The sequence below is a fragment of the Mytilus edulis genome, chromosome 4, assembly GCF_963676685.1.
Source record: "Mytilus edulis chromosome 4, xbMytEdul2.2, whole genome shotgun sequence".
Classification (NCBI taxonomy): domain Eukaryota; kingdom Metazoa; phylum Mollusca; class Bivalvia; order Mytilida; family Mytilidae; genus Mytilus; species Mytilus edulis.
The window spans coordinates 63,951,149-63,971,705 of record NC_092347.1 but is presented as its reverse complement, the minus strand read 5'-3'; the positions used below and the strand labels follow the sequence as shown (position 1 = coordinate 63,971,705).

General features: G+C 31.8%; 1 protein-coding gene across 1 annotated transcript in view; it reads right to left on the bottom strand.

Moving 5' to 3' along the window:
* LOC139520207 (SWI/SNF-related matrix-associated actin-dependent regulator of chromatin subfamily A member 5-like) overlaps positions 1–14,222 on the bottom strand; it is a 31,565-nt gene extending 17,343 nt beyond the window's left edge. The window contains exons 1-9 of the mRNA XM_071312678.1: positions 14,117–14,222; positions 10,285–10,457; positions 9,919–10,013; positions 9,203–9,303; positions 7,247–7,426; positions 6,278–6,433; positions 5,073–5,204; positions 1,282–1,350; positions 186–295 (exon numbers count right to left, since the gene is read on the bottom strand). Coding sequence (XP_071168779.1) covers positions 186–295; positions 1,282–1,350; positions 5,073–5,204; positions 6,278–6,433; positions 7,247–7,426; positions 9,203–9,303; positions 9,919–10,013; positions 10,285–10,457; positions 14,117–14,125 — 1,025 coding nt within the window. The 5' untranslated portion in view covers positions 14,126–14,222. The remainder of the gene's footprint in view (positions 1–185; positions 296–1,281; positions 1,351–5,072; positions 5,205–6,277; positions 6,434–7,246; positions 7,427–9,202; positions 9,304–9,918; positions 10,014–10,284; positions 10,458–14,116) is intronic.
* Positions 14,223–20,557: the final 6,335 nt, after the last annotated feature.

The following is a 20,557-nucleotide window of genomic DNA, read 5'->3' as shown; positions in this document are numbered from 1 at the left end:
TAATATGTCTAATCTTGACATTTTTTTACTTTCTGAAATTGGCTGTATAGATATATAAACAAATATTTCTTTTGATATACACATTCAAAATTACATCTACAATAAAACTAAAATCTAATTTTTCCAAATTGTGCATGTTTTTTTTTTTTTTTTGGTCTGTCTTTTTTTATTCACAAATAACATACCATTCTCTTTGCATGCTACTTAATCCAACAAATATTTTTGTCTCCTTTTTAGGCAAAAGCTGTTTCTCAACATCTGATTTGATTCTTCTCAAAAGGAATGGTCTTAAAATCTGTATTACAAGAAAAAATATAGATAGAATAAATACACTTTATGAATGAATGAATTCTTTATTTGCAAAGCAGTAGTTACGTGCTATAGCAACACAAACATATTTACATTGTGACACACAATAAACAACAGAGAACAATATAATAAGATATAACAATAGAAAAATTATCAACTTATTAGATGTGATCTAACCGGCCAAGGAGATTTCTAATAATTACATAATTTTCCAACTAAAGATCTAGATTTTGTTTGATACAGATACATAAGTTTTGTCACATTTGGCCACGAACAGTAATAATTTGGTAAAAACTGCAGCCGTACATGTCTATACACAGGACACACTACATCTTCAACACTTTTCATATTACAGCAAGTACATAATCTGTTTTCTCTTAGTATATTTGTATAACGCCCCACCTCAACATTTAACTTCATAGTACCACTACATAGCTTTGTGAAAAAATGTGAATTATAGTTATAATCTACGTAATCTTCAAAACAAAAATCTAATTTTAAAATTCTGTACATAGTAAGTTTCTCACAATCCTGTATAGATGCAGACCAGCTTTGAATATATTGATCTTTTAACCTAGTTTTTATTACATCTAATGATATATTTATACCAGACTGCTGGTACCATACAAAGTTTAAACCAATACTAAACAATAGGTCACGAACATTAGAAACCCAATTAGTTTTACCAGTATTTGCATCTCTGAGTAACAATATATAAATATCATACACAATAAGTGGTTTATGAGTTACAATTTTTAACCAGTATTTTAAAACTTTTTGTTTTCTAATTACATTCATTGGCAAACGCCCTAGTTCTGGGATACATAAGAAATCTGGGAAACCTTAAATGTAAATAAATATGATCTTCAATGTATCATATACACAATTTTTCATCAGTAATGGCTCACAAGTATTATCAGGAATTTCTCAAATTTAAACATACAATCCAATTTCAGTAAAAGAATCTCTTACATCATGAAGACGTTTAATCAATTCTTCGTCACTCAAGCTATTTGTAGTGGAAAACCAAGCATCGAAGTCCTACAAAATAAATACAGTAACAGATCTTTATAAAAAAATGTTGCTGAAAATTTAGAAGATTTGAAATGCATTAATGTGAAAATGTGTTTTTAACAACAGGAGCTATATAATTATGGATAAAGCTCATGAGGTTTGATAAGATTCCTATCCTACTTTATAGAGTCAATATTTTCTCCACATACAGTTTACCTATAGTGGAGACTTACTTATTGGTAACAATCTTGACTGGATATAAAGCCCTCTCATGGTCATTCAGTCAAAGATCAGAAGATCATGACTGCCAATTTAAAATCTATTAAGTTCTTTCGTGACCAGCATGTTTAAAAAATTGTGATGCTACAAAGTTGTATGGCCCAAGCACAACAAATATAAGATCTTGGCTACATGCAAAGTACCATAAATCATAAAGGTAGCAATACACAGTTAGGAGTTTAGTTTCGCATTTTGGCCCCTGTGAATTTTTCAAATAGGAAGATTATTGTGTAATAAAATTCATTTTTAGACAGATGAGTGCTAATTTAGCCTTCAAAGATGGTTTATAAGTGCATCAAGATTATTTTTTACATGTTTTATGGGCTGTTTTCTGTTTGACAATCTGTTTTTTAATAGCTAGACCGGCCATTAATTTACTGTTTACAAACACTATTTTTCTACACAAAGTTTTTGACGTAATTTTACAAAAAAATGAGACGAACGACGTATGATTTTCATTGGATTTGCTGAATGATATATGTACACAGTTTCAGAAAAGGTATTACTTCAAGCGGTTGAAATTCTACTTTTAGCCAATTTTTGGGGAAATATGTGACATCTTCCCCCCCCCCCCCCCCCTTTCTGCAATATTTAATAACAAATAAATGGTGCAGATTGTTGCCATGGATACATCAAAAAGAAATTATATTTTACCATTTTATATACTGGATATAAAATCTATGGAAGATTCAGATTACATACATATGCCCATATATGACACAAACAGTACGCTTGATATTGCAAGAAAGCAATGAAAAAGGGGATGGTAAAATTCATAAGGGCAAATTTTAGTATTTTTTCCTAACTGTTTATTGCTACCTAAATGAGTATATTTACCGGTAGTAACCAAAATAAACAACCCTATAGACTGTGTTGTGTGTGTACAGGTTTTATTATTTTTTTTAATTTGTGTGTTGAGTTAGTCTAATGTGTATGTTTTGCTAAATGTATTATTTTCTTAAGTATAATAAAACTAAACTTATAGAAAAATTGAACCTGGTCGAACATCAAATTTCGTGGTTTGGTTGGACATTGAATTTTGTGGTTCACCTATACCACCAAATTATTTAAAATTGGAATCACTCAAATTATATTGAAACCATAGTACATTAAAAGTACTTAATTAAAGTATATCTAAAAGAACTGTAAAAAAGACTGTGAATATTGAATTTAAATATAACCTGAAATTATCATCATTAATTTAACACAAATCAAGGGTTTGAGAACACAATTATTTCGTAGTGCATTTCTTTTAGAACATAAATGAAAATAAAAAAAAATCCCACCTGCGCTTTCTCGAAGAAACTTTTACAGTGTGTTGTACTACTTTTGGGACAAATTATATCAAAATTATAGAAAACTTCATCGGCTCTAACTCAAAATATGGACAATTTTATGTATAGGGCGTCTTGAAATCTTTTGACAGCTTCCGAAGTGCTAATTTTCAACCTTTTTCAGCTGGACCAAATCACTACTTTCCTTTAAAATTCTGGACCCAAATTTTTTTACAGTGTAATTTCACCCCCCTACTTGCAATTTGAGGCATTAAACATGGAGAAATAAATTTGGAAGGGGTATAAAAATTAATGGCAAGTAACCCACTGTCACCACTAGGGACTATATTTGTGAACAACGAAAATCAAGGGACGACAATTGTGGTCTCGGACCTAATAGGATAGAAAGAGTTGACAAATCTAAAAAAAACTTGGTATGACCAAAGCTTAATAAATTATAACACTGCTTACAAAGTTTCATGACAATAGGATGTATATTATAGACAATAACTTAAGTTCTACACTCATCTCTGCGTGTAAAATTTTGAAGTTAAAATTGAAAAATTTCAATTATCAACATTTGGGGCTTTAAAAATTAAAATATTGCAAAAAAAAAACTTTTTAAATGCCTGAATATATAACTTATCCTGTACTTAAAGCAATAGAGTACTCATTTGATTTATCAGACTTGGCATAATTATTCAAAAGTAAAATTTATATGAGCCTGCGCCTAAAAATTGAGGTTTTTCAATGAAGGGGAGCCTTACATGAAGATGTAATATTTTCCAGCAATTTTAAATTTGTGAAGCTTTTTGGTTATAAATTATCCTTACATATGTATTGAAAGTACTTTAAATGGAAAGAAAAGTTACAAATAACATATCATATTAGTTTAAAAGGGTCTTAGGCCAAGTAAGACTGGAAAAAAATTAGGGTCAATTTAGGCGGTGCCATATATTTACATTAAAAAATGCATACTGAGGCTATAAGAAATAAAAATGTGTGTCTTTTTTATCATTTCTATACTCATGTGACATGATACAACAAATCTGAGCACAAAAATACTCTTGCAATTAACTTTTCTTACAAACAGCATGGTCTGATACAAAGATTTTTGCCTTTTTAGGGAAAAACTTGCATGCAATTTATTCTCAACAGGCTTATATTTAAATCACTTGCTATCCTACAGAAGAACAGAAAGATATTATGTGAAATGGAACAGGTACAATAGACATTGTAAAGTGCTTTTGATACAAATTAAGTGAGGTCTTTATTATGGACTTCAAATTTTATGTACCAAGCTCCCCACTTTTTACTTCATCCAAACAGGGCGTTAGACAAGGGTCATTTATACAACACAATTTGCACATATTGTCTGAGATAATCTTCTTTTCTGTAGATTCAGAGTTCATAAATAAGTAAAAGAACTAGATAAAGGCATAGAAACACAAATATTGACACATGAAAACCTGTCAGATAGAAAGTCAGGATGCCATTTATGCATCAATATTGAAAAAGCTATAAATGTCTATTTTGACCATAAAATGCCAAAATTTGTCATTTTTGCAGAAATTCTATAAAATTAAAAGTTTAAATCCTTTAGTTTCATGCTATTTGACAAATTGACACCATCAAAACATTTAGGGAAGTTGCCAAAGTACAGATTCTATATTTACAGATTTCACCTCTTAGGTCCAAGAACACAATTATTTCGTAGTGCATTTCTTTTAGAACATAAATGAAAATAACAAAAATCCCACCTGTGCTTTCTCAAAGAAACTTTTACAGTGTGTTGTACTACTTTTGGGACAAATTATATCAAAATTATAGAAAACTTCATCGGCTCTAACTCAAAATATGGACAATTTTATGTTTAGGGCGTCTTGAAATCTTTTGACAGCTTCCGAAGTGCTAATTTTCAACCTTTTTCAGCTGGACCAAATCACTACTTTCCTTTAAAATTCTGGACCCAAATTTTTTTACAGTGTAATTTCACCCCCCTACTTGCAATTTGAGGAGTTAAACATGGAGAAATAAATTTGGAAGGGGTATAAAAATTAATGGCAAGTAACCCACTGTCAACACTAGGGACTATATTTGTGAACAACGAAAATCAAGGGACGACAATTGTGGTCTCAGACCAAGGGGGACAATTCTGCAACATCATGTAAAGGAATATATTAAATCAATAAGTACCCCAGCTGAATGAAAAACATCAGGTAATAGAAAATTCAGCAATGCCCATAACTCATGCAAATTATTCTGTAATGGGGTTCCAGTCAGCAACAATCTGTTGGTTGAAGCTATGCTTCGAACAATCTCTGATAGCTGAAAATACACAACACTTTTAATATTGGGCATTACGTATTACTTTTATTGCAAAGTTGTTAAAAGAACTTATATACTAAAAAATTTGTAAAGGTTCCACGGAACCCAGTGTCTTGCCTACTTTTGCTGTTAATCACACTCAACAAAATGATGAAAAAAATTAATAAAAATATTCCTCTCTATACTATTATATATCTTTTGATTGTCAGAAGCTTTTGTCCAATTTTTGTAAAAATCCAGGATAGTTTAAGAATCTTAAAAATGTTTTAAAAACTTTAACTGCAGACTATGAAATGTTAAATGGAAGAAATAATAAGTCCATTTATAAGTAAAATACAGAAAAATAGATATTTTTTTTCCAAAATTTACTTCTGGATACTATCTTGTGATTAGAAACATGCTTCTGTCCAAGTTTGTTAAAAATCCAGGATAGTTTAAGAAAGTTATTAAAATTATAAAAACTTTAACCACAGAGTGAAAGTAATGTTTCCTGGCAGAAAAAAACTAAGTCCATTTATAAGTAAAATACGGAAAAAGAAAGTTATTAAAATTTCAAAAACTTTAACCACAGAGTGAATGTTTGTGGATGCCACCGCCGACACCTACGCAAACAGAATGTAGGATCACTATGTCTTGCTTTTTAGACTAAAGTCGAAGGCTATGTATTCAAACTCTGGAAATTTTGTTAAACAACAACAGCTCTGGCATGATAGACACACAAGTTAAGTCAGAATTTCCCTTTTCAATCAATGACAAGTTCGAACTGGTCTCTCACAAAAAAATTTGAATGTTGATTTCCACTCAATTTTATCAGACTGCATGACATCTTTTAGTTTTTCAGGGTTTTTTCTTTCTTTTTCAAGCAATAAGGATTTCATGTTTGTACGTTTTATTGAAATGTTCAGCCATATAAAATCTGTATTTCTGTATAACTTCATATTTGTAATTCTAAATCAGAGGTAGACTAGTTTAAGATCGAAGACATTCCAAGATATTGTCATTCTTGATTAGGACGACCTTATTCAAACTTAAAACTCAGATATTCCAAGACCAATCTGACCACAATAATATACCTTGGATTTTTCATTCTTTATCCTGTGGGCCTCATCAATAATGAGGTATTTCCACTTAATCTTCTTCAATTCTGTTTTCTCAAGGATACAAAGTTCATAAGATGTCAGACAGATATCCCATTCTGTTGTCTTCATAACTTTCTTTATCATTTCTTTCTGTAAAATTAAAGAGATTGTTAACTGTAATCATTTATTATTTTTTACAAAAACTATTGTATCAGTTTCTATAGATAGAACACAAATATTGATTCCCAATTTAAAATTCAACATATCTCAACTGACATCAGTTTTGAAAAGGGGGAAGGAGTTACCCAAAGCAGAAATGTTGCCCTACAACATTTAACAGTGACCTTTCAAACACCGAAACATAATTTAACATATATTATAATTGTTCTTTTGCTTGCAAAGGAGATGAACAAATATAAATATTTGCATATTTGAGTCTCGAGGCCACGAACTCTCTCGTAACTTGGTCCATTTGAAAGTGAAAGTCAAAATGCAGAAATCGATGGGTCTCTGTGAAAACTGTTAAAATATGGAAAAATAAAGGTGAAACTTACATAAATGAAAAGATAAATTCCAAGGCTGTCAGTCGGCACCAGAAGCGACGAAGCAGCACATCTATTTTGGGTGGGCAAATATCCACTTTTTGATATTGGACAAGCTCTGACGTCCCAAAGCCCCAGCTTGTCTGGCAAAACAGCCATTGGACGTCAGAGTAATCTCAGACTACAATAGGACAGCAGATCATGCATTTGATTTTAGTGGACTTTTGCCAAATGGCAGCTAACCTTTAAAAGAATGACTGTAACAAGTAAAATATTCAAAAACAAATAAGTTACCAGTATTTGCTTTTGGATATTTACTGTAGTTGCAGTCATTCTAAAGGCTATAATTTTGCATGTTGCAATGCCCCCACAACCACAATGAGCTGCTGTAGAAAAAAAACCAGATTTTAAATAAATGTACCCTTTCCTCTTTGTAACCGGTCAGACAAAAGATTTTCAATGATGGACACCATCTTTTGAATTCTGCTTTCCATGTGTCCATAGTTGACTTCGGACAAATGACCAGATGAGGTTCAGAAATATTCATATAGTGCTTCATGTATCCAAGTAGAGATATTGTCTGCAGTGTCTTTCCTAGTCCCTGAAAGAAAATAGACAATCTTCTAATAACAGCTAGAATATGTAAACATCCACTTTCAAATTGGACATTGGTAATTTCCCCTTTATCTATTGTAGCTTAGCTGCTGCAAAAATATCACAATAGAACAAAACTGAATATTAAATAGTTTGTTTTATCAGAATAAAAGAACAAGAATTCTTGCACTTTTGAGATTACTACTTAGACCGCATACTTATATCTTGATCACATGCAAAATATTTTTGTATATTTTAGGATTCAAGTTGCAATATTGGCTGGACTTGAACCAAAATCCAGCTGACCCCAAGCTACTCATTATTTTATTATTAAATGAAAAGGGAAAATCTTTTTCTCGATTTGGAGGCATAGTAATACTGATCAAAGTACTGAAGTACTGAACATCGGATGACCACAAATTCTTGCATGTGAATGGTCAAAAGCACTTGTCTCAGAAAAAAATATCACTTATCTCTTTACCTGAGACAAGTTCGTGTTTGGATGATGAATAAATGATAGGAAATTCAACTTCATCGTAATAACTGTTATATTGTAGTGATACAAATCAGTATACATACACTGATTTGTTGTTATTTATCATATTAAAATAACAGTTACATATATATATGATTTCCATCCATTTGTATATCATTCTATTCTACTATTCGAAAAATAGCGCATTGCAAGTGCATGGTGGACACTTTTCTGTAAAACTTTGATTTTTCTAAAAATTGCATACTAGTAGCAATTCATACTTTACCGCAAAAACAATTACAGAGTTACCTGTTCTTGCCGGTATTGTGGCAAAGCGTTCTCCGGCATGCTTTAACATAATTTTTCGGTATGTGTGCATTGATATTATCAATGATTTTTTACTTATAACTACAAAACATTTTCATATTATTAATTTATGTTGTAAACAATAATATTTTTATCATTATTCATTGAACAGATGTATTGGGCCATTCCAGTTAATTTCTGACAGGTGGGGATGGATGGGGAGATTTTTTTTCATACCTATCAGAAAAAACATCATGAAAAACTACCTATCAGATCTATAAATTAAGACCTATCAGATGTAGAGTTTCTGTTCATATTTGGTGGATGGGCTTTCTTGGTAAAAATGACCTATCAGAATGTTTTACTGCAAGGATTGTACCCATCAGAATTTTAAATACAATACCAGATAATGCATGATACGAAACTGTCTACATTCCAAAGCACCCCTAAGATCTGAAATAGGTATTTTTTGTAACCCCTAAGATGTAATTATTTTTTCTAATTTACTGCTGCAAGACCCTCAGAAATTTTTGCGTATAAGTGTATGTGTCAGATGAAAAAGCCAAAAATTTTACCCCTAAGATGTATAAATTTTACACCCCTCAGAAAGGACCATCCATCCCCCTTTAGCAGATATTAACTGGAATGGTCCATTTATATCAAATGATAAGGAATGTTATTTTGCACTCGTTAATGTGTGCGTATTTATCATGTTTATAGATCGGTTATAAACCCAAAACTAATTTACATAATGGAAATCTGGGTGATAGCAATACATCGGAATGACCTCAAGGTCATTGCGAAGTAATAAAAGGTTGTCAATGTTCTTCAGAGTTTAGCCTTCATTTCATTATTATTTACAGTATAAAATAGTTTAAAGTTTAATAACTTGTTATCTTTTGATTCAGGTTTTGCTAAAGCACATGGGAACCAACAATTCCCTAATAACATATATGTATACAATTTCTCCAATTATCATTCCCATTAAAGATAATTTCGTACCATTTCATCAGCCAATATGCCGTTTATATCATTTCTATTCAAGGATATCATCCAGTTCAATCCTCTAAGCTGGTAATCTCTCATTTCTCCACCCTCTATAACTAGAAAATTATGTTAAAATAACTAGTAAACAAGTTTCCTTTTAATATAATGAATAATTACTATCGACATATCTAATTATTTGCATTTCTACTATGTCTTGTGTTCTTTTAAGGACAAATTCACATAATTCTTATAGTTCATACCTCAATAATTCAATCTCAAAGGCCAAAAAAAAGAGGTTAAAATGATATGGGCTTTCATCTCAATTTTTATAGGTTGTGATATTTAATTTTTGTACAATTTTTATCATGTCTAGTTGCAAAATTAATAGACCTTGCTATTTGTTTATGTGTTACATATTTGTTTTTCGTTCATTTTTTGTACATAAATAAGGCTGTTCGTTTTCTTCGTTTGAACTGTTGTACATTGTCATTTCGGGGCCTTATATAGCTGACTATGCGGTGTGGGCTTTGCTCATTGTTGAAGGCTGTTGGTGACCTAAGTTGTAAATTTCTGAGTCATGTTGGTCTATTGTGGAGAGTTGTCTCATTGGCAATCATACCACATCTTCTTTTATATATATATATACTTGCTAGTTATAGACATTTTAAATTTGTAATTTGAACTTTTCACTAATGTATTCTGTTCAATATTAAAGTGGATTTATAACTTACATGATGGAGTTTTTTCAAATCTAATTGGTGTGTCACTTTCTTGTACATTAAGCAGTTCTTTGTCTGCTTCTTTTTCAGCACCACAATGGTGTTTTCTAACAATATACATGTATTAAGATATTACAAGGCTACAATATGGTATACTTATCAGTTGCACAATTTATTTACTTTAAGTTTTATTATAAACATCAAAGACTTGAGTTGTTGAATATCAAAATATGATAAATTCATTTTAATTCTTGCACAGCATCGAAACTGATGGACAAAATTCTAAATCCTTGAAATGAACCAAGCTTCAAACACCTGGTTACATAGAATTGCTATTAAATACAAATTAAATCTAACAGAAATCAAAAATATAAAAACCTTTCTTTTCTATCTCTTTTCAAGTGTTTTTCATTTTTACCAATGACCTTCGATATCTTCAATGGACATGATGGCAGCTTGCTTTTTCCAGTGTCAATTCCTGTTTGTATAAAGTGGGAAAAAACCTCGCTCTGTTTAAGAAGGAATTCAAATCTCTTCTTTCTATCTGTTCCCTGTAAAAGAATAAAATGTGAATCAATCTTCAATACATGTATACAATGCAAGACATTTTACATTAGAATCAATCTTAAATACATTATACAATGCAAGACATGTGATACCCTTAACATTTCATTCTTTCAAAATATCTGCATGCTACAGTCAAGGAAAACCCAAATATTATTCATTCCTACTGTATGTTACACAATGCGGTGGGATATATACATGATATATAGTGACTGAGAACATAAGAAAATTCACTTCTGAAAAATTTGAGAAAATCAAAGAATAAAACAATGTTGATGACGATACAATTCATAATTTATTCTGTTAATTCTAACAACATTTCATTTTTAATAATTCCTTTGAATATTTCCCCCTGAACTTCTCTAATCTCAGACATGTGACAGAGTTGTCAAGCCACAACTGGAGATTAGGAAATTTTCAGCTGGAGTTTGGGCCTCATAACTGGAGATTTTTTATCTACATTTTTTTTCAACGTACACAATGTGTTTCTTTTTTGTGTTCAAACTGCATATTTTCCTTTTTTGTTGATGATTCTACACCTTTAAACACCTCCATAGCCATTTTTACTTGATAGAAATAAAAGATAAGGGGTTTTCAAATATTTATTTATTATATATATATATAGTGCAAGAATATATTTATAGTTCAAGATAAATTGATCAGCCTTCATATAAAGTTGGTAAAAAGTATCTCTGCTTAAGGCTAGGATTTTTTAATTTGTTGGTGTACGGATCCGCCGTTCCGATTTTGCCGATTTCCAGTTAATGTTATAATATTTTTTAATAAATGCAAGGACGTATTATAAAATGTCCTTGATAAGAGTAAAGAGAATGAACACAGGGCGAACGTACTATATGGGCGAAAGAACTCAAGACGAACAGACCAAGGGCGAACATGTAAACAGAGCGAGTCGACCCGATACCAAATTCATGCATGCCTACTACAAATATTTACATTAAAAACATCTGGTTACAAGTAAACAAATAATGTTCATGAAGATGAGATGAAATCTAATAATTTACATAAATAAAAGGGTATATACATGATATATATATATATATACGATAGTGATTTTTTTTCAAACCTAATTTACAAATTAAATGATTCGAATGCTTAATCATGTGTTTAAATCGGTGTCAAGAATCGGAAGTTGTTATGAAATTGTAATACACAGAAACTGATGTGGCATAAAGATGTGGTAACGGTTCAATAATTTTACAGCCGGCACCATAGGCCTTCATGACTTGATGTCTTCTTCCACCAAAAAACCGGGAATGCGTGACAACACTTTAACCCGATATTCTTGTTTTCCCAGTGGACGAGTCTATTACGTTTTTGACACAAGTGTTGAAACATATTTTCGTACGACGTTTTTAAATTTTTTTTCTTTATCAGTTATCATGCTTGAAGATCATTATTCACCAAGTTTTCTCGAATTGATTAAAAGCTACGTGAATATGTTTTTCTTGTTTGTGAAATGACGATGTAATTTCTTCTTTGTCCCTGCACACTCCCACCCCTTTTTTACGGGAAATTATTAGACAATGTCATGCGATGTTTATGACAGCTGAGCAATAACATTTCATCGAACTCAAATTTAAGAAATGATGACAAATTAACAATCATATTCATGATGATATTGTTAGAAAGGTGAAATATATATTTATTTTGCATATTTTTCAGTCTTAAAAGATCTTTTTTTTCCCAACCAACCGACCAAACTTTTTCAAGGGGAAAATCCATAAACCAACAAATTAAAAAATCCTGGCCTATTAAAGCTACATTGACAATTTTGGTACCACTACTGAACAGTGGTGTTGAATTGATAGAGTTGTGAGCTTTCTGGTGGGTAGCTGTCTCCATATGACTCCTGCCAGAAAAATTACATGTATGTAATCTAGCTTCCTACATATACTGATAATTGCATAGGAAGATCCAAGGGTGCCATGCCCTACCACCCTTTTTTTCGTGGGAAAGATTTGGTTGATTATATAGGGAATTAATAAAGCATGACTGAAGTTGGCCCCCCTTAGGTCAGTCAGTGGATCCCCTTTAGGTCAGTCAGCGGGTTCCACCCCCCTTATATAAAGTTCTAGATCTGCCACTGAATTGGCATGTTCCAGAGAGGCATAAAGCCTTTAGAAAAATAAATTGAAGTGTGTTCTCAGGGATTCATTCACATAGCAACATTTAAAACCAATTTATACCAAGCTTCTATATCCTGCTGTACTCATGATCATTTGTTATGTAAGGAGGAAAATAATAATGCTAAATGGAAATTTTTATTTTGTTTCACTCTTTACCAGAACGTTTTCTTGGTTTTATATCCTGCTGTTGGTAAGTCATTCACCTATGGACATTTTTTTTCATATTTTTTCTGTAGACTTAGCTTTGATTTTTTATTACCATGTATTGTCAAGCTTGGTTACTCATAATTATTTCTCAGTCACTCAATGTACGATATTGTTCCATACTATAGCTGCTGACCTGGTTTGTTTTACATTAAAATTGGCGTCAAAATCACGTGATGCTTTGAATCTTCTATCCAATCAAATTGCTCTTATTTGTCAATTAGGTGCTTTTTTTAGTCTTAGGCAATTATATTATTTGTTTGTGTGATATTGCTTTGAATTAGTTTGCAATAATTTAGGGGTTTATTTAACAGGAAACCTCATTTTTAGCCTCGCAATTCGACATCAATGGAACTTTGTATTTTAGCTACAGTCATGATGGTCAGAATATTGATCTTTTCATATTGAATCATTTTTTTTTCTATGAAAAATAAATGTAAATCATTTTTTATTTACCTACTCTATATTCCTGAACAAAATTATGGCATGAACATAGTTTTTTCATATAGTTTTCCTTTCATCTTGGATAGGTTTTTTTTTCGCAGGAAAATTGCTTAAGAAGTTGAAATTCATAAAAATTCGATTTGCTTGACCTGTTTTGTCTGCCACAAGATTGATGACGCTGAATGGAATGTACACAAAGCAGTGAAGGCCGCCAGTGGGATTTTGTGAAGTTCTGAAATGTTTTTAGGCATTCAGAAGTCAGGTATGAAAAGGCCATTAGAAATTGGCATTTTTGAGCCACAATTGAGAATAACAATGAAAACACATCTTTAGAAATGTTTTTATATTCAAAAGTGTAGAAAAAACGTATTCTGCACTAACTTTGTAAGCTGGTAGTAGCGTAGTTACGCCAAAGCTTAGTTTCCTGTGTGACAAGTTCAAACACAAATACTGAACAAACCAACCAGATGACTGATTTTACACTACGGTAGGATAATTGTAAGCATCCTCACATTATTCTCGAAATAATCTTTCATATTCGTATTTCCCATTAAATGTCATGGGAGGGGGTGTAACTGTAGGATAGTTTTCCATCTGGTGGGTTGTCATTTATATAGATCATGCTAAAAATATCACCCCAGGTCATCAGAACACCTACTAAGAACTTTAAAGAACTGTACATTTGTAATTCAAACTGATCGGATTCTCTGTTTTCATGGGTCGCACTCAGCTTTCTGATTTGCCCCCCCCCCCCCCCCCCCTTTTTCTGAAAAAAACCTACATCACTATAATCAAGGGGCGCAAACGATTTGTGTGGGTTGCTTTAATGAAGATTTGTTTGTTAGTCTGACCTGTGACATGATAACTTGTGTGGCTAAAGCTGATTTATGGGCATGTTCACTCTGGATTAGTTTCAGCTGCTGCACACTCTCTTCTGCTAAATTTGGCGGGAAAATATACACATGTTTGGATTATAAGTCTATATAACTCCCTATGTGTGGACAACCACCGAAACCCAAAGTTATTGTTTTAACCGAGACATATTATATTCTTATTCTTCTACTTCAGTAGTCTCGATGTACCAGAGTTATCGGTCTTATCTTGAGATGTATGTTATATTCATGGATCTTCATGGAATGTAGGACAGAAAGTCACAGGACAAAAAGTCACGGACAAAAAGTCACAGGACAAAAAGTCACAATTCATTTTTCTGATTATTTTATTTGAATAAAAGAATGCTTATTTCTTTAAATATATTTTGTATTTTTCTTGAACTATTGTATAGTATAAACCAACTTTGTACACACAATTTATCCAAAAAATATCAAAGATGCAGATCAAATAATGTTAAAAAAACAAAATGTCATAGTGGCTTGGCACTTAAATGGCTTCATGGTTCCAAGAAATCTTTCTTTTGCATGATTAAAATTAAATAAATAATGACACATTTCCTAAACTTTAGTATGAAAATATTATTAAAAAGTAAATATTTCAAGATATTTCTATTATATATGTTGTGACTTTTTGTCCTACCAAATTTGTGACTTTATGTCCTGTGACTTTTTTTCCTATGACTTGTCCGTTTACCATATTCATGAGCCTCGCATACGATTTTTTAGTATCGTGCTGTTTTATTTTAAAGAGCCGGGATATTTTTATCTGTTATTTAGATGCGTTTTATTAGGAATGATTTGTGTTAAAAGCGAGATGAACAAAATATTTTCATTGAATGTGTAAAACTCCTGTATTTAGATATAAAAGAAGCTTAAATAAGGTTTCTATAAGTATTTCCATATAAATCCTTGGTTAAAAAATAATATATATTGTTTTTGGTATAGAAGAAGCAGATTATAAATTTCGAACCCATTCTCCACCTGATCAAAAGATGAATTATTGAACCATTTATTTAAAAAAAAGCAAGTTTTAATTTCAGCCTATTGGTGGGACCACTCTTGTTTTTTTAATGCGGAAAAAATATATGGGCTGGTTATATAGGGAATTACCACAGCAGACTGCATCGGCCCCTCTAAAACGGTCAGTGAAAATTTCTAGATACGCCACTCACGGCCACTTCATGTATATTTGGTTATCAAAAATAATGTTTTACCTTTGATTTCTTTCAAATTTCAAGATATGTATACTTTGACTGTGACGTTAAACCAAGGAGTTGTATATAAACTATCCTTCTTGAAAATGCATGCACTATTTTCCTAACAACAAATCAATCATCTTTCCAAAATGGAAAGGGCCTTAGTAAATAGTTAAACCTCATAGATTTAATCATATTGACTTTATTTTGTTTTCAGTTTAGCTATTATCCTGACACGGTAGAAATTGGACATAACTGCTATACCTCAAATTAAACATCATGTTGCTTTTTGGTGTATATAATTAAGTAAAAATAATTCGGATGGAGAGGTGGGTAACCCGTTGCATTTGAAACTAATAAAATGAATATTTTTCACATTTACATATATTAAGATTTAATAATTACATTCTATTATGACGTCCTTATTACGCTTTGTAAACAAAGCCGTGTTCTAATGAACACAAACTATGTTTGACACATGCGCACGAACTTATTGTGTATATTAACGTTTTTGCCATCGTTATCCTTTAAATATATACATTAAAGCAGCTAGCATAAACTTTTATTATATATTTTGATAAAACAAGTGTGGACACAGATGAGTGTGGATAGTATGTTTGGATGTTTGACAGTGTCTTATCACAAAAGGAGGTCTTTGTTTTTCCTATATGGTGTTTTTAACTGTGTTGCACGGTGACAACCGATCTGAGCATTAGGAGTGTTATTTATTTAATATTTTTTTCAAGACAGGCATGGAGGAGACAGTAATTACATTAGTTACCAAATGGTTATGATAGAATATGTTTTACATCTTTGACTTAGGATACATTTTGTAGCTAGGAGAGCAACACATAATAGGTTCATTTTTCACGTGTTTTTTTTTTCTAAATGGGAGATGATATCTAGATTTGAGAACATGATATAAGGAGCCTGTAACTCAGTGGTTGTCGTTTATTTAAGTGTTACATATTAGTTTTCTGTTTTTTTTTTAACATAAATAAGCCATTAGTTTTCGTGTTTGAATTGTTTTATATTGTCATTTTGGGGCCTTTTATAGCTGATTATGCGGTATTGGCTTTGCTCATTGTTTATGGCCGTACAGTGACCTGTAGTTGTTAATTTCTGTGTCGATTTGGTCTCTTGTGGGGATTGTCTCATTGGCAATCATACCACATCTTTTTTATATGTATTTGCTTACTATTGGTATGATTCTATTTATATTACTTTGTGGTGGATCGTCAGTATCATTAGTAATTTTTTTTGTTAAAATGTCGAATCGTTCCTCAGATTAGAATACATTTATTGGTTTTTAGTAATGACAATGCCTGGCATGATGCTTGAGGCTAAATGAGCTAGGAAGTAAACCTCTGTGCTGATTTATATCAATTCTTTGATTATATCTCCTCCAAAGCTGGTCGAAGTAAAGAAAATTTTTGACCAATACGAAAATGATTTCACCAAAAGAACCTTTGTGAGCATGCTCCAAAGACTCATAACTGCTCCAAAAGTAATCTGATAGAATTTCAAGCATGTCAAGCAGATATTATCAACATCTACTTAATTAGTCTTAATATGTCTAAATATCTAAAAAGTTATAGTATTCAAAAGGTATTGCAAAATTATTTCTTTTCATTTTTTGTTTTGTTATATGGATACAAATATAAGTAATACATGTACCATTACAATATTTGTTGTGGTATGAAAGTGTAGTAATTAACATTTACTGTAACAATGTTAATTCACACAAATTAAGAAATAAACAAATGAATGGAACAGATGCTCCGTAGGGCGCAGCTCATACGACCGCAGAGGTCGAACCCGGAACGGTTGGGGCTAGTATGGACACACCATTCAAGCTAAATACAGCTCTGAATTTGGATTGTGATTAAATAGATGACACAGCTTAGGTTACACAGAATGAATGTGGTCTTATGAACTTAAAATATTTTTTTTTCTTTTGAGCAATTCACCAAGCTGTTGAATATTAATCCTTTCAACAAAAAAAATACTTGAAGTAATTTTCTTTATAATTTATGAAATCTGAAATGAGAAAAATCCCCCTCCCCCTCTCCCTCAATTTTTTTTCACCTCCCCCTTTCCCTTATTCCAACCAGATGCTCCACAGGGCGCAGCTTTATACGACCGCCGAGGTCGAACCCTGAACAGTTGGGGCAAGTATGGACACAACATTTAAGCTTGATACAGCTCTGAATTTGGATTGTAATTAAATAGTTGACACAACATAGGTTTTTGACACAACATAGGTTTCTGACACAGAATGAATGAGGTCTAAGAACTTACTTAAAAACTTAAAAATTTTAAATTGCACATTTACCTATTATGGTCCAATATCCAAAATCTAAATACATGGTTAGATTCAGCATATCATAGAACCCCAAGAATTCAATATTTGATGAAATCTTCAATTTTAGACCCTTTAGACCTCAATGTGGACCAATTTGATAACCGGGCCCAAATATTAAAAATCTAAATACATTAGATTCAGAATATTGAAGAACCCCATATATTCAATTTTTGTAGAAATCAAACAAAGTTTAATTTTTGACCATTTGGATCTTAATGTAGACCAATTTGAAAACGGAACAATACTGTGGGATTGAATATTTCTTGCTATTGCACAAAACTGTGCAATTGAACATTTCTAGCTATTGTGCAATATTGTGCAATTAGATATTTCTTGCTATTGCGCAATACTGTGCAATGAAGGTTTCTTGCTATTGCACAATACTGTGCAATTGAAGATTTCTTGCTATTGCGCAATACTGTGCAATTGAAAGTTTCTTGCTATTGCACAATACTGTGCAATTGAAGATTTCTTGATATTGCGCAATACTGTGCAATTGAAAATTTATTGCTATTGCACAATACTCAATATAATAATTTTGGACCCCGATTTGGACCAACTTGAAAACTGGGCCCATAATAAAAAATCTAAGTACATGTTTAGATTCAGCATATCAAAGAACCCCAAGAATTCAATTTTTGTAAAAATCAAGCTAAGTTTAATTTTGGACCCTTTGGACCTTAATGTAGACCAGTTTGAAAAAAGGACCAAAAATTATGAATCTGAATACACGGTTGGATTTGGCATATCACAGAACCTCAATACATGTAATTCATTTTTTGATGAAATCAAACAATGTTTAATTTTGGACCCTTTTGGCCCCTAATTCGTTGGGACCAAAGCTCTCAAAATCAATCCCAACCTTCCTTTTGTGGTCATAGACCTTATGTTAAAATTTCATAGATTTCTGTTTACTTATACTAAAGTTATTGTGCGAAAACCAAGAAAAATGCTTAATTGGGCCCTTTTTGGCCCCCAATTCCTAAACTGTTGGGACCAGAACACCCAAAATCAATCCCAACCTTCCTTTTATGGTCATAAACCTTGAATGTGTTTAAATTTCATAGAGTTCTACTTACTTTTACTAAAGTTAAGAGTGCGAAAACCAAATGTCTTCGGACGACGACGACGACGCCAACGTCATACCAATATACGACCAAAAAGTTCAATTTTTGCGGTCGTATAAAAAGGAAAGACCAACCGAAGAATGAATGACAAAATAATAAACGAGAAAAGGGCATGCAGCTCACCTTAGCAAATGGCATAAACAATCGTGCTGTAGAATATTACATTTTTGCACACAGAAGAACAGGTCTGGACCTCTTTTACTTTGGAGCATAAACATTCTGCAAGTCATATCATCATTGATAAGTCCAAAGATTAAATTAGTGAAAATTGTTACTGTAACAAATAAGGAATCCACACCATTGTCATTTATCAGCCATTTTTATAGATGAAGATCAATGCATGGAAGTATGGGGCATGGACTTTGGAGGACTGCCCAGAATGTGAATTAGTATGAGACATTGTAAATACAGTAGCGAATCAAGACCTTTTTTTAGAACGATGCATTTGAATCATAACATCTGGGATCGGCCCCTCTAATGTTCATCTATAAAACAGAGCAGTGCTTTTATTCATTTGTCATGAACTTGTTTTTATCCTATAGGTGGATTTCTGTAATATTTCTTGTTGCACAGTCATAAATTAGACTGTTAATGACATCTTTACACTTAAATCGATTGGATGTGTGCTGATTGATACTTTAGTCTTTAGAAATTTAGATTTTTTTACAAGTTGTTATTGACTTTGAACTAGCTGTCAGTAACTGCCAGTAAATACAATATAAGTTCAGTCCTAATCAACTGATTTTCATTGTTCTTCTCGTATATGGTACTGTTAAATCGTTGTCCCAGGTTAGAAGGGGTTTGGCGCTGGCCAACATGTTTAAGCCCACCACTATTGAATTCTGAATGTGCCTGTCCCAAGTCGAGAACCTGTACTTAAGTGGCTGTATATCATATTTGTATTTAATTCATTTTAACATAAATCAGACTGTTACTTTTCTCTCCGAAATTGTTATACATTTCAATTTGTGGCCTTTTATAGCTCTCTATGCAATGTTGTTTTTTCTCATTGTTGAAAGCAATATGGTCACATTTAGTTGTTATTCAGTTCCATGTCATTTGCTCTCTAGTGGAAAAAAGTAAAAAGACAAAAATACTGAACTCCGAGGAAAATTCAAAAAGGAAAATCAAAAATCAAAAGGCAAAATCAAAAGTCAAAACACATCAAACGAATGGATAACAAAAGTCGTCTCATTTGCAATTATAACAGCATCTTCTTAACAAAGTTATTTATGTATAAAAAATGTATTGACAATTATATGTAAATGTTCACTGCAAAAACTTAAAAGACTGAATAATGAAAAGATATATTTGTAAAGTTTGCTTCAAATAATATCTTCCTTACACCAATTTTATGCAAATCTGCCATCTACATTCTAGGACTGTTTGACTTAAAAAAAAAATATGCATGAACCCAAGAATGCAATCTTCATGTTAATATAAAAATTACAAAAGACTCAATCCTATGAGTATAATATAGCAACAAGAAATAAAATATTCTGCTCTGAATATCTTCTTTTGATCATAAATTATTTTTTTCAAGAATTGTAAAATAAGAAATTTCACCAAGAGATTGATTGATGCCCAAAACAAGCTGAAATGTGTTTCCTGCTAAAATGATTTATATTATTAGTCTAACAGATAAAAGTTTACTACAAGTTTAAAGATATTAATGATTCATAACAATGAGGTCAAGTACGACAGATAAACC